Raw genomic sequence first — 16,383 nt, 5'->3', positions numbered from 1 at the left:
CGCTTAACTGAGACACCCTGTATATTTTTCTGAATTGAATCTGTAGTTGTGTTGACAAATAAATAAGACAAACTGATTGCATTAATAAATTAAACATATTTGTAGACATTGACTTGTTACTACTTTCTTATTTTTACTGGATTTTCTATTAAATGGCTCTTTCTCAAACTGGTTTACCTTCATGGTGGTCTAATCGGACTATCTATAAGAAACCGTGTGGAGGCTTTCAGTCGTAGGAGGCGTTGATCTGCTCTGCGTTCTGCAAAAGTTTTAATAACTTGTAATGAATTGAATAGTAAAACTTCTCAAATAAGGATAATTACGGCTTTTCTTAAAACGTGTCATCACAAGTAAACTGCAATAAAGTTGCATTTCGCATCATATCTTGAAATTTCTTATATGAAGCAGTAGAAAAATTACTTTAAGTGAAAACTACTGAACAAAAAATAACTTATTTTTCATCACCACCAGAAAATATTTTTTACCCAGCAATTGACATCTCTGTATCTAGATCCCAGAGATGCCAACTCGCTCCGGACAGCAAATAAATATTTTGAAGTGGTAGTTTATCAATTGTGATTCTTGGTTTAATAAATTCAAACTAGTAGACTTTTATCCATCACTGTTTCTAAATAACTCATAGTTTTACATAATTCACCACTTTATAGTAGTTATGTCATGCTATGCCTTTTAAAAAGCTAGCAAAAATAGTCAAATATTTGCAAAATTTAGTTTGCAGTTATTTACCGTTTTTTTAATTATTTTGGCGTGTCCGGAGCATTTGGTATCTTTGAGATCCGATGGCTGAATATTTAAAATTTTAAATATATGCAGTAAAAGTTGGCACAAAATCTGGTTGGCATCGCTGTAAAATTCTGAAAGTTTTAGTTTTGAAAACTCACTCTACTGTTTTATAAAATCTTTTCATGCAAGCAAAACCATCACCTCCTACAAGAGAAAGCTTCCACCCGGGACTTTATAAGTATTCTACTCAAATTACTTAAAAAGTGAACCGATTGCGCGCATGACCCCCAAATTCTATTTTAAAAGTTCTTGAGAGAAGTTTGGTTAAAATTGCTTTTAATCTCTGGGTTCTCAAAATGTACTCTTTCGGGACTGGCAAGTCCTAAATGTGTTCCTAAGGAATCAGTATCAGGATGGTAAAAAATAAAAAGCGGTAGTTTAAGTTTGGACATGGCTAATTTGACAGATTTATTTTTGTTTTCGCTTTAAAGCTAAAAACATCCAATGCATGAGTGTTGAAAGTGTAGATATAAAATTTTTATTTCGAACTAAGTAGTGATGAATTAAATAAAGCAAATCATCATTACCCTGCCCACAAATAAACTGCTATAAAAATAGTTTTTCTACCAGTCTTATCTTTTTTTACCCTGATTATCGCCACCCTGAGAATGCATATATGACTCGCCCGTCTTGAAGAGGTTAACCGGATGCAGATTTGCCAACTTTCTATGTTTTACATTAAAATTTCTTCTAGTGGTAGCAAATTTTATGTATTAATGTATAATTCCTTGTTTAATAAACTTGATATAAAGTTATATTCCTTACCAGTAAATCTGAGTGTTTCAAAAGTTGATATAAAAAGCAATTTTTCTCCACAAATCTTGTAGCTCCGACTCACACGAACCCCCTCTTGTTCCCATCTCCATTCCTCCTCACTACTCCTCATCATCGATTTATTACTACAGCAGAGATGCCAACTTGCTCCTGACAGCAAATATATATTTTAAAGTGGTAGTTTATTTATTATGATTCCTGGTTTATTAAATTCAATTTTGTAGATTTATATCCACCACTATTTCTAAATAATTCGTTGGCTTATGTATTTCACCACTTTGAAGAACCTATGTCGTGCTAAAGCATTTAAAAAGCAAGCAAAAATAGTCAAATATTCGCAAAATTTACTTTGTAGGTATTTACCGTTTTTTTTAATTATTTTGGCGTGTCCGGAGCAGTTGGCATCTCTGCTACAGATGAATCGGTTAATGCCGCTTCGCGGCAGTGCACCGAGATTTATGTGATTTCTACCATTCAAATCTTACCTACAAATCTTGTAGCTATCTTAACATCTACATACCCTCCAACTTATGAGGATTTTGAAAATAATTCTTTCTAGTGGTAGCGAACCAAAGTAGAAATTTTTAAAGCAAATGGATCTCTCATAAAACTTTTATCAGAACTTAAGAATCTAACCATATGGCCTGCATTTTTATAAGTAATAGTGGACAAGTTACGCTAAAATTAATTTTTTCAAATATTAAGACATTAATTTTGCTACCGTCTGAAAAGAAGATTTCTGAAACTACGGAAATTCCGTAGCAGTTGGAGGGTATGCATCTAAAACCCCAAACACATCGTTTTCACATCATCTCATGTAAAATTTAAAATGGGTGGTTGCTTTGTTCTTTAATATCCCTCGGCCTTTTGCGGATCTCTTGCTCGAAAATATTGGTAAAATTCTGAAAGTTTAATATTTTGATTGCCTACCCTTCAATCTGCATTTTATCAAAAATCATAGAAGTTGGAAGCTCTTAAGGATGTAGTTGCCAAAGTTTAATTTTATTTTTCTGTTGGTAACAAAGCGCACACCAGTATCACAAAGAATCTTAACTTGAAAGTGTAAAAAACAACAGGTAATGATATATCATATGATATAATTTCAAAAAGGAGACAAACGAAATATATACTAAAGTGTTTTTAATTACTGCAAAAAATCAAAAACTAAAATATGAAGACAGATATCTGCAAAATCATGATCACTAAAGCTTAAATGGTATCTAAATCGTGGAAATTGCAACTTGATTTGAAGATTAGTTTATCACAACATGAAATACATTAAAAAAATGTTTTTTTCTGATAACAAGGGACAATTTTACACTTTTGCGATGTTAGCTCAGCTGAGGTAGTGTAGGAACATCATATGTCACATGACTATTCATATTACTTTTATGAGAGTTGCGAATGGCAACAGATCAGAAAATAATAATAAAAAATGAGTGTTCTAAAAAATGTCTGCTGATCATTTTTATCCTGTAACTCAGTTGCGTACAACTGGTGACCCGGNTTATGAGAGTTGCGAATGGCAACAGATCAAAAAATAATAATAAAAAATGAGTGTTCTAAAAAATGTCTGCTGATCATTTTTATCCTGTAACTCAGTTGCGTACAGTAGCACTAATTGTTTTCAATAGTATTTTGATAATTACAAATAAAGATAATGATAATAAGCTTAAATGGGCTGGCATATTTTACTTTGAGAAAGATTTTGAGAAAAAGTAATTTGATGTTTTGATGCACATTCAAAAAAGTAATGCATGAATCCTTGCTATTATTTTAACAAATCAGCCGGCGGGTCTGTGTAAGGGTCAGGGAACTGTTTTTGCATTAGAAAGGTTCTGGGTTCGAATCCCGGGCAAGGCATGGATGTTTTTTCCTTTTTTTTACTATCTGTCCTTACTGGGGAAGCAAAGTTAGCTCACCTAATATGGTGCTCTTGAAATAGTAGCCAAGAAATCTGTCCTTCAGATGCCTGCATCATACCTGCCAACTCTTCCGGATTTTCCGGAAGATTTTATTTTCATATTTAAAGTGGTAGTAAATATATAATATTTTTTCTTTTATAAACTTAATTTTTAAATGATTTTGATCACCACTATTCCTACAAAAATTAAGCACATATATTAATATGCGTTACTACCATGGTTGTCAGATGATTTTCCCTTCAAAACTAAAGATTTACATCTTTAAGGACTTGATTTTTTGTTACAACATACTACAACTTCAAAGATATATAGGATCTTCCAGAATACAACAAAACAGAATCGATGAATCGGTTAGTGGCACTTCGCGCCAAATGCCGAGATAACCCCAATATTCAGCATCCAGCATCATGGTTGTCATCTTAAGTTTTCTCAAATACAATGTATTTGTTTGATTAAAATTGAAGTTTTAATTCCATTTTAATACCACTGGGAAAAATGATAATGGAAGGGATTAAAAGTTGGCAGGTATGCTGTATGACGAAAGGTCATTACCCAGGTGGGTATAGCAAATATTTTAACAAAATATAGATACAAAATATGGTAAGTGCTTTAAACTCAGTTTTAAATTAATTCATTTTTAAAACAATTTTCCAAGTATTGATATATTTTCTTTTCTTTTTCTAACAACTCTGAGAAAAATATAATTTTTTTCAAATGATATAGATATAGGATTGTCCGGGTCTACCAACTTTCTACTCTTATTTATTAATATATTCTAGTATTGGCTATGTCTACGATTGAGTGAATTATATTTCATTCATTAAAATTTATTTTCCACACCACTATACAAAAATGTTTTAAAAGATCATATAGAACGCTACTCTTTACCTCAACTTTCGTGGTGAGGCTTTTAAGAGGATTCGAAAGCTACCAAGAGTTCTGAAAGCTTTACTTTTTAATTGTTTCAACTCGAAAAAATATTTTGAAAAAAACATATAGCCTTAAAGTAACTAAGGAAGTGGAACGTACGAAACACCATTACTTATCTATTAATTTATTTAAAGCAATATTTGCTTAATTTTTAACCCCAATGGGGAGCAATTTATTTGAATACCAAAGTGATGACAGCATGATGATGATTAAAATTGATAGCAAGCTTGTGATTAAAAATTATAGGACTTTTTTAGCTGATTGATATCTAAATCTAACTTGGTACCTATACTAAATATATTGCAATATATAAGATGTCGTAATGAAAAATGCATGATTTCTTTCTGAAATAAACTGATAGAAAAGTAAATTAAGCATCATTTTTTATTTATCTGAAAAGCATGCATAACGAGTCTGCAAATCAGGAGAATGAGTTCATTTTTATTAATTTATATGATTTCCTCTGAAATCTAATTTACTTACAGAAATAGTTTACTTTTCAATAAAATTTTAGCCTAAAAACTTAGGCAAAAGGAGCCGAGAGAATTGGTGTCATCATTTGCATGGCCGCAATCTAGTGATTCTCATTATTATTGTGTTTTTTTTAAACATATTTTTAAAATTAAAAGTATTTGATTAAATACCACGTTGTTCTAGAGATACTATAAAAAATACTACTACTGCTAGTGATATTATTAATTTACAATTACTAAAATACTATTACAATTTTAGTGGTTTACCTCATTCTCAAAAAATAAATGGAGCAGTTTTAATCCCACCACCCCTGAAGAGTTTACGCAGCCTTTCTTTGTGGAAATTCTTAGAGGTTCAAACTAAACGCCCCACCCGAAAAATGTAAATTAAATAACTATTCTGTATTATATACAGTGATAGAGAAATAAATAAATATAAAAATATTCGTAGAGCTTGTATCTAAGACAACTTAAATAAATATTACCGAATTCATTCAAAGGATACGACTTGTGAAATACATATTGAAAAGAGATTCGGTGATGAAATAAAGATGGAAAAAAATGCTAGTAAAACTATATTATTTATAACTGCTTCTTCTGATGAGAAAAAGAAACTGTGAATAAAAGAAAAGAAAATGAAAACATTGTTGAACAGGTTTTTTTAAGAACTACGCGTATGGCCGGTGATTTATTTTGAATAGGGTAAAATGAAAATCTTAATAATTTTAAATATAGGAACTCTGCACAATCGTTATTTTTTAATTTTATCTGTAGTGGTAGTCAAAATCATTTTAAACTAAATTTATGAATCCAAAAAAAAGAAACTATAAATTTTTCCAATACTTTAAATATAAAATTTAAAACTTCTTGAAAAATGCTTAAAACTGGCATATACAGGTGTTGGGCAAAAATATGTGAACACATTCATGCTAATTATATGTAACCATTCTTTCTTTTCAGCAAATATTTTAGAATATTTTACATGACACAACTACTTGTGGAATTTGATCGTGTTCAAAGCATTTGTATATGATGTTATACTTACTTCCTACAAAATTCGAATTGATCGAAACAAGTAAGATAAGTTAATTAATTTTTATACCATCGATTTCAAAGTAATATTATGAGCTCGCAATTATATTAGAATGCTTTTATAAATTATAGTGGTATCAAAAATTTAGAGGAGATTTTAACTTCTTAAGTACCTTTTTTTGAAACAAAATGGGATAGAACACATTAAGTAATAAATATCCCGTAAAAAGCAGAAAATAAAATGTAAAGAAAAAACAGAACAAGACGTAAAACGAAATCTATAAGGTGAGTAACAAATTCAAAAGAACTTACACGAACGGGAAAATTTTCAAGAATGACTTAAAATACATTTGTAATAAGATTGTCAGATTACAAAAAATGAAAACAGAAGCACAAATTGAGGTAAAAGCGTAAATAGTAGGATTTGTTTTATAGTGCGTTCTTAAGGATTAGCCCTAAAATGGATGGGCGCAGGAAGGTAATATTATACGGAATAATTTAAAGCAGTTTATAATTAATAATGTTGATATTTAATTATACAATTTTAACGATTTTATAAAATTAGCTTTCATTTAAGAGAGAGAGAGAGACTTTTTTAAATAAAAGATAATTTTCTAAAATCGTTAAAATTGTATTGTTAAATAATTAACCGGTTAACGCCCAGCGTCATATATTTAGGACAGTTCCTTTTTTCAAAGACATTCATTGTGGTGGGAAACTTTTTTCAGAATTTTCATTTATCTGGGTGAATTAAAAGATTCTCAGATACCACAATAATTTAGTTATTTCTGATTAGAACTGGAATTATAAGGAGCGAGTACTTTTTGATCTATCAAAGACTTTTTGAATGCCCTAACAGTAGAAAAACCAATTAATTTTGATAATATATTATACCACCTTTTCCATAAAACCACTTCTTGTATCATATAAACTTGGGACAAAACGGGTTAATCTCTCTCTCTCTCTCTCTCTCTCTCTATTAAGAGAAAGATCTCTATTTAATTATTATCTCTCTCTCTCGATTTAATTATGCAATTTCAACGATTTCAGAAAATAAACTTTTGTTTAAGAAAAGTCTCTCTCTTAAATATAAGTTAATTGTCTAAAATCGTTAAAATTGTATAATTAAATATTAACCTTATTAATTTAAACTGCTTTAAATCATCCAGTATAATATTACCTTCTTGCGCACATCCCTTTTCGAGCCAATTCTTGGTAACTAACAAATCATTTGCACTTCAGTACTGCAGTAAGAAAGCGCTATAAAACAAATAAACTCGATTTGCGCTTTTGCTTTCATATTTTGTTATCTTGCAATCTTATTACGAAAATATTTCAAATAAATCTTCAAAATTTTTCCGTTCATGTAAGCTCACTACTCGTTTTACAGATTAAGCTTTAGGTTTTGTTCTGTTTTTTCTTTACATTTTATTTTCTGTTTTTGACTTGATATTTATTACTTAATGTGTTCTATTCTATTTTGTTTCAAAACTTTTTTGAGTGCTCCTCCAACTATGGTATTGATCTATTTTGCTTTGGCTATATTGATACAATATTAGAAAGCACTCCTCTTTGCAGATATAATCTTGTGAACTAATAAAGAGATTGTATAGTTTATTCCCCTGTTTTTAATTGAATTTCTTTTTAAATAATTTTCTTCGTGTTTATTACTAACTACGAATTAAATATCTAAACTTGTAGAAGAGAAAAAGATTGAAAAAATGAGAAAAATTATTCCATGCAAATCAAATTAGACATTTTGACAGACATTCAATTATTTTTTAAGGTGATCCAGCAGAACCTTCTATACCCTACCATAACATAAAGCTAAGCATTACTTCGCCTCGGAAGGAAATCCTTTACTAAATCAAGTATCTTGGCCCTACCATAGCATAAAGCTAAGCATTACTTCTCCTAGGAAGGTAATCCCCTACTAAATTAAGTATCTTGGCCCTACCAAAGCACAAAGCTAAGCATTATTTCACCTCAGAAGGCAATCCGTTACTAAATCACGTATCTTGAAGCAATCATCTACTAAGTCAAGTATCTCCAAATCCAATTGTAATACCGATATTCCAGAGATGTTTATGTAGAGACATACAATTATTTAAAGTTAGCAAATGATTATTACAAATAAACTTAATGAAATTAATTTCAGATAAAATTAAGTTTATGTGGATACTTATGGAAATAGTATCTACAACGTGTACTGCGGTGGAACTGTAGGTACTCCAGAAAATAAATTTGTTGACAGGAAATGGAAAGTTATTTCTTTTATCAAAAATATCAATATAAGGGTTAGAAACGTTTAACACGTTCACGCCGGGGCGACCCACCGGTGGGTCACGCTAGATTGTCTCATCTTGGCAGCGCACCGGAGTAAAAACTGGTAACAATAAATTTCATTTTTTAATTTTTTCCGGGAATAATAAAAATCCATAGCTACCAATTGTTTTTAAGGGTGCAATTTTTATATTGAATTGTTTCTTCGCCGTGATAAATTTTCTTACAGTGAATTGTTATTGTTGAGAATAGATTAACTCCTCACGAATAATATCTAATATTGNTGTTATTACTATAAATTTTCTGTAAATTTCCAGATGTATGGGATAGGGGCCACTAAGAGGCCCAGGTGCCCAATTTTTGTAAATAAAAGTAAAAAAAAAGTGATAAATTTTCTTACAGTGAATTGTTATTGTTGAGAATAGATGAACTCCTCACGAATAATATCTAATATTGAAATAGTTCTTCTACCAGTATTTTCTCTTTTCCCGGCGTGAACGTGTTAATGTAATGAATAATTTAAGGAATTAAGCTTGGATATTAGGATAAATTAGACTGATTAGTTTTTACCACAGTAAATTTCTCTGGATATATAGCGTTTGAAGTATCAATAAAATCAATGCAATTGAATCGATAAATCTGAAATCGTCTCTAATTGATATCGCAGCATTTTTTTAAAAGCAGTATAAAAAGAGGAGCAGCTAGAATTTCGGAAAAATTAGTATTTTGTGGTATGTGAACAATTTGCAGAAAGACACTTTCTCCATTAAAAATAAAATTGTTAAAAAAAACAGAATTAAAAACAGAAATTAAAAATATTTTGACAGCTATAAAAAAGTATCAGTATGTTTGCATTTGTCAGCATTAATTTTCTTTTGAATGCTGACAAAATATTATCTATTTATGTATTTTCAATTATTTATTTTAAAAGCGAAGTTTGCAGTCTTTTGTTGAAGAAATGTGAATAGTACTTCGTGTTTTTTGCAATCGACTTGCCACTGTTCACTGTATTTTTATGGATTAAACACCTTAAAATATACCAAGGTGCTTAACATTAATAATATACCAAGTCTTCTTAAGTGAATTTCCCAAATCGTGTCCTATTCTTGTGAGACTGTAACATTGGAAAGTCAACTTTATTAAGTAAAAGCATCAAAATTTCTCTTGACAAAAATATATCTCAATCTCTTTAATCTAGACTGCAAAGTTTGATTAAAGAGATTGAGATATATTTAGACATAGAACATTAGGCTAGACTTAACATAGAACGATAATATGCAGATAATATACATGATAACGAATTATGTATGAGATTAAAATATTTTATTAGTTATACACATAAAATATGCTTTGCGTTTGTAATTTTAAGAGTCAAACAGACATCTACCCACAAAATTTATAAGAACGGGGATTATTGAAATAAATTTTTATAGCTTCTCTTAAATTGAAAGCTAAAATATCTTTTACAATTTTCAACACAATTTCTGCTTAAAATTTTTGAAATCTGAATTTTATAGGTTTAAACGGCATTGAAGATATTATTAAATAAACAAAATTCAATTGGCCTAATAAACATCTGCTTTATTCTAAATACATTTAATTTAAAGACAAATAATTACGAATAGTGAAATATTATATTTGCATAGAGATATTTCAAGTTTATGTAAAAGCAGAATAGTATAAAAGTACTCGCGCCGAAACCAGATTTACAATTTAACTTATTTTGTCAAACTGCTAGTCAAAGCATTTAACTTACATTATAAAAATGAATACCTTCCTGAAAATTTGCTTGATGGTTTTTGTTGTAGCTATTCTCACTGCATGCTCAGAAGGTAAAATGAACAATTATCAATTTTATATATTTTTTTATTTAATAAGTGTTAATTTCATTTAAATTTATGAGTTTCTTTCTATTATTTATTAAAATTTACTTATAAGTTATTATAGAACCCTTGGAAAAAAAATTATTATGTTTGGAAATAATAATTTATTGCTTAAAACACTAACCAAATGGATCAAAATCTTTTTATAAGTATGTAATGAAATAATTTAAAAATTTCTTAACTTTTTTAATTTATTGTAATTAGCTTTAAACTTTATGCAATCCGCTAGAAGAAGTTTCCGTTTAGAAGCGCTTCACACAATGGTGAGCAAAAACTTGCTAAGAGGATTTTAATTTTTATTTATGCTAAAATTTACTGAACTTTTTTTTTACCCTATTTTAATTGTTGAAATCTAATTACTAAATACTCCTATTACCCTAGACTACGCGGAATATTCCGGGAGAGTTTTTATTCAGTTAAGCGTAGTACCAAAGAATGGTTAAATGTAAAATAACATCTATATGAAAAAAATGGTAGTATATATTGGCTTGTGCCAAATGAATATTTATTTTTGTTATCTGCCATTGTAGCTTAAAAAAGCACTATACTTTGAATTCAGATTTAAGTATTAATATTGAGATAATATTAATATATTATGTCAGACAGAGCTATCTCTTTATTTTCAAATATCCTCAAATAATAAATTAAGTGCGCTATCACATTTTCATTTTTGCAAAGAGAAACTTTTTAAAAGGATTCTAGGGATAACTTGGTTAACTTTCTGAAACATGATTGCAACGTTATGAAGTACTTAAGCAGTTTGCTTTCTTAAGTTTGTGAATAATTTCAAAACTGTAGGGAAGCTGTAAAATACTTTCTTTTCATAATCTAAAGAATCAATGCATTGCTAATATTTTTCTTACGCAAAAAGACAGGTATTCAGTTTTGCAAAAAGAACCAGATTTTTTAAAGGATGCTAGGAACAAAAAAGTTGACTCGTCTGGAACGTCATTGCAACTTTTGAGGTTCATGCGTAGTTTGCTTTCTATTGTTAATTTCGTAATTGCTTTAAAAAACTGTAGGGACATTCATAATATTTTCTTTGAATAATCTTAAGAATCAATGCATTGATAAAATTTTTATGTGCAAGAGGACATGTATATTTGTAACAAAAATATTATTTTCTTGTAATATTTATAATTTTTTTATAAACTTATTATAGTTTTTTATAAATTTATTACAGTGAAAATTTATAATATAACATGTAGTTTCTCTAAAATAACATTCTTATTTATGATTTTTTGCAGCACAATATAATGGCTACAATGGGGCTGGTGAGAAAACTTTTTTATGTAATTGAATGTTAACTTTAAGTTTATATTTTAATTGCTTTTTAAAGCTGAAATGTCATTAAACTTCTAAGGAAACTCTCACTTTAAAATTTTTCTCTTTTAAAATATAATTAATAATGTATATATTTTAAATATTTTTTTTTGTTTTTATTAAAATATTAGTTGAGAAATACTAAAGCTTATAAAGAAGTTCCCTTTGTAAATAAAGTAATTATTATTGGAATAATTTTTAAATTAATTTCATGACATTTAAAGAAAAAAGAAGTTTTTTAGATCAGAAGAAAGTTTGAATAACATTATCTTACACGAATTTTGATTCTACTTAATTGATATCATTTTCCGATTGGTTCAAATAAAAAATGCCCCAAATTTATTTGCGATCTGGCCAATGCAAAGCTGAAATTTTCTTTCGGTTATTCAGGAAACGTAAATATTTTCGGTTTTTTTTTATTTAAAAGCAAAATAAGTAAGTAGAACTCATACTTCCTATCAACAGTATAGTCAAACTAAAACTGATGTTGGATAATTTGAAAGTGGTTAGTTAATTTCAGAGTTGTGAAACAAATAGTGATTAGTATAATTCTATAAATTGTTTGTCGATTATCGATATGTATATCAATTTGTTAAAATTATACGAATTATACTCATACTCATATGTGGTAGTTATCTTAGCATCAGCCCAGCAAGGGGCTCTAACTAATTCATCTGAATGCCAACTGCTCCGCTTTCTGGAATAGTTTTAATAAAGTGGTAGCAAACTATATAGTGAAATTTGTTAGAGACGGACAGTTACACCTACTTTTTAATATAGTAACCAGTTGATTGAAGCTTTAACGTTGCATTTTATATGATACTTATAACTTTTGATACTTAGTGGTGAAAAAAATACTTAAAAGGAAAAATACTAAACTAAAAGTAACTTGAATTTCGCTACCACTAGAAAATACTATTTAACAAAGCGGAGTAAGTTGGCATCTCTGTGAATATACGAATTTCATATTAAAACTACGATTTATGTGTTAAAACTTTTAATTAAAAATAATGGTAACTAAAGAATAAAAAAACTTAAAAATTGGCATTTATTTAGATACAACAGTGTTCTTATGCACCAAGAAAATCTTTAAAAAGGACAATAAAATTAAAATAAAAAATAATAATTCAATATGCTTTATACAACCAGATTATTTTAATAACCCATCGGAATTTGGTACAAGTTGGTACCAGTGTTTCAGATGTGTACGAACATAGAACATGTTTTAAAAATCAAATTAGGGCCCCTTTAAGAGTATTATTATTGAGATAATTAACAAATTCATAATCATTGAAATTAGATCCTGAAAAAAAAATTATGCATTGTTCGAAGATTTACGAAACATTTTTTAGATAAATAAATTAAAATATTCCGTTAGGATATGAAAGCTGTTATTATTAATTAAAATGTTCCTCCCAATTAGCAGTAGAATGAAAAATACACTCTGTTCTGTTGTGGTCTTCTGTAAAAGAAATTTTAGGGTCATTCACCCAATTATCCACAAATTTATGTACTCCAGTGATAAAAAATGTGACCAATAGTTTACGAAAAAAATAAAAGCTCATTCATGCTTAAAATAAGCCTATATATTCTTCCGATAGCTATTTTCTTAACTAACGTAGCTTTGTGATTTTAGTGAATAAAAGAAAATTGCAAGGAAGGAGAATTTTACTGCTAATATATTTTAAAGACTCGAATGAATTCAAGCACTAGCAATAGCCATGCAATTAGCTCTAATATTTTTAATTAGCCTATTCTTAAAAGAGGAATATAGACCTTAATATAATTAAATAGTTTTTATATATTATTAAATGAATAACTAAATATTTTTAAAAGCTATACCTCGAAAATCTGATTTTGAGTAAAATAGTTTAAATAAAGATCAATTTTTTATTTCAGCAAGGGGTGGTCGTGGTTTCGGAGGTGGACGTGGATATGGGGGTCAGTATTTAGATAATAAATTTTTCATGAAACTTTACATTTATTTTTAAAATGTGTATAGATATTGTTGTGTAGAAGAAATGTAAACTTAATTTAAAGAAAATTTTGTTAATTATTTGCTAAGTTATAAATTTTTTTCTTCATTTAATAAAAAAAGGGAAAATTGCATTAGATGACTAGAAATTTTTGAAACATTTTTGTTTACTGTAAATCCGGAAACTAATTTTTTTAAATTTTTTTATAAGCATTTGCAACGTGTAGTAAAATTTCAGATGTTCTTAAATCTGATATTAATAGCTGCACATTAAGCATCTTTAAACTCAAATTTATGCAATTTTTATTAGAAACGCAAACTTCTACTATAAAAGTTTTTATGATAAAAATATAGGAAAAATTCTTGATGTGTAGATAATAAAAAATGTCTGTCATTGATGATTTTCCTCCAGACGGTTTTTTGTAGGTAGTCCGATCGGGTAAATGCTACGCTAGAAACATTTAATAGAAAAATCTATTAAAATACGATAGTCGAAGCAAATATATGTCTAAAAATTTGTCTAATTTTTTAATATGATTAGTTTGTCTTATTTACTTGTCTACCATTACAAATTCAATTCTCAAATATATATGATAAATTTCTCTCAATTTCTTTTAAAAAGAGAAGTGGAATTCATGCTAACAACTGGCTCACTTTTTAAATAGTCTGCGCAGACTACTTATAAAAAACTACGTGGAGGTTTTCTGATGTAGGAGGTAATGGCTCAATTCAGGCTTATAAGCTTATGCCAAGGAGAAGCAGCGATAGAACAATTCAGAGAAGGATGTCACAAAGAATACATCCAGAGTTACGATGGGATTTTAACCCACTTCCTCCATACTTCGCACAGAGTTTAATGAGTGCTACCGCTCTGCCAAGCAAACAGCATGAAATAACGAATGGGGCTAGTTATGAATATATTTATAAAAAATAAAAAGGGGTGGCAGAAATATATAGATAACAGCAGAAATATATAGCTTCATTTCAGAAAGACATACTGCATTGATGACTACCAAATCATATAAATGATTGTGTAGGAATGGATAGAATTTCATTTGGTAATTAGTCGACTAAATAAGAATATCAGTCATCTTTAATCTGAAATTTACGTCCAGTTTTTATATTGGCTATTTTAACTTAGTCTGGTATTTAAATAAATCGGATTCCAGTAGGTAAAGTGTCTACAAAAACTGTATTATAAATTATTTTTATAATAATAACCGCAAAAATATGCCATTTCAAATTGTTAAGAGTAATAAACAGCTAGTAGGAGACTTAAAGCTGTTTATTTTTGGTGATAGAAATAAATTTTTTTTTAATTCACATTTATGTATTTTAAAGTAAATTTCTATCTTTTTTAGGAAGACCTGTAAATCAAGGTAAAATCATGTTGTGTTATATTTCTCTCATGTACTTTTTGTCATATTTATTCATAGATTTATATTATTAGATTAGAAATTCTTTTTCTTGCACCTCAGTACATTACTACCGATTTCAATAAGAATTTCCTAAACAGTACTTATTATAAATTCCAACCAAGATAAGCACAAAGCAAATTTTAACTAAACCAAAGATTTGAAATCTAGCATTTTCGGTACTTCTGTAGCACTGTTAATACTGTCTAAGACAGTAAGAATGTTGCTTTACGATAATTATTACATATTACACGCTGTCAATCTCCCTTATGAATTTGTATGAAGTTAAAAGAAAGTGAATAGTATTAATTAAAAAAAAACTCATTCAATTGAATAATCATGATTTAGATGTTAATTATTTCTTAAAAATTTGTTGCTGAAACTGTTATGTGCTTAAAAGTAAAGCTTTTAGTAATTAATTACGTTATCGGTTTTTTTAACAGTTTAAGCTGGGTTAGTTACATTTTTACAATCACAATTATGAGTTATTTCTTTTCCGGGTAAATGTCAACCTAATTTAAAAATAATTTCTTTCACGTCTTGTTAGCTTTATACATTGAGGAATGGCATGGAATTACATTTTAGTTGATACCCGACTTAAATCCTTGATACCTTGATACCCGACTTAAAGATAAAAACAAACAAACAAATTGCTTTTTAAATCTCCTTCAAAACTATGAAGTTGAAAGTTATCGGCACTTTGTTTCATTATTTAAGTTTCCCATTTCACGGTTACCATAAATTATACAGATGGAAAACCAACAATTTCTTTACTCTGAATTTATAGAGGGATTAGATTTCGAAATTTCAGATAGTATTTGCAATGCTCAATAAAAACAAAGGTTAAGTTTATTTCAAGAGCATTAAATTTAAACGAATAAGTTATAACTTTTTTCTTATCTTAAGAATCAAACGCTTGAAAAATAAATGCCTTTTATTTGTAATGAGTAAGTTAATCCTAAGGAGTAAGATTAGAAATATTATGAAACAGTTAGATACATTTTACAATCTGAAATATTCCGATTTTCCATTTATATTTTTGAACAATTTTACAGGAAATCAAGGCGGAGATACTTCTCAAGGCAACAACCAAGATGGCTACAATGTAAACTATGGTCAAGGAGATCTTAACAACAATCAGAGAAATCAAGGATCTCAACAAGGCTTTCAACGAAACCTAAATGGAGGATACTATTAGAAAGAACATTATGAAAATTATAACCAATGTTCTAGCACATAAATAAAACTAGTTATATAAATATTGTATTTTGAATAGTTTCCAAGCACGATATTTCTTGAGTCATAGTATAGCTGTTAGTATATAAGTATTAAAAATAATTACAATTGAATAAATCAGAAAAATTAATATTAACACGTTCACGCCGGGGTGACCCACCGGTGGATCACGCTAGATTTTCTCATCTTGGCGGTGCACCGGAGTAAAAACTGGTAACAAATAAATTTTATTTTTTAGTTTTTTTCCGGGAATAATAAAAATCCATAACTGCCAATTGTTTTTAACGGATGCAATTTTCATATTGAATTGCTTCTTCGCCGGGATAAATT

The 16,383-nt window shown here is 28.7% G+C and overlaps 1 protein-coding gene across 2 annotated transcripts; it reads left to right on the top strand.

The window, feature by feature from the left end:
- Positions 1–9,901: 9,901 nt before the first annotated feature.
- LOC107437222 (heterogeneous nuclear ribonucleoprotein A3 homolog 1-like) lies at positions 9,902–16,076 on the top strand. 2 transcript variants are annotated; one of them, XM_016049153.3, is made up of 5 exons: positions 9,906–10,053; positions 11,352–11,378; positions 13,327–13,368; positions 14,764–14,781; positions 15,873–16,076. In XM_016049153.3, exons 1-5 carry the CDS (start codon positions 9,987–9,989, stop codon positions 16,013–16,015), a joined length of 297 nt encoding a protein of 98 aa, XP_015904639.1. In that variant the 5' UTR covers positions 9,906–9,986; the 3' UTR covers positions 16,016–16,076. The 2 variants fall into 2 exon arrangements, with proteins under 2 accessions (XP_071044360.1, XP_015904639.1); XM_071188259.1 differs by lacking the exon at positions 13,327–13,368 and having other exon boundaries at positions 9,902–10,053.
- Positions 16,077–16,383: the final 307 nt, after the last annotated feature.

Source organism: Parasteatoda tepidariorum, chromosome X2, assembly GCF_043381705.1.
Source record: "Parasteatoda tepidariorum isolate YZ-2023 chromosome X2, CAS_Ptep_4.0, whole genome shotgun sequence".
Lineage (NCBI taxonomy): Eukaryota > Metazoa > Arthropoda > Arachnida > Araneae > Theridiidae > Parasteatoda > Parasteatoda tepidariorum.
The sequence above is the reverse complement of the archived record's forward strand: the minus strand, read 5'-3'. Positions and strand labels throughout refer to the sequence as shown.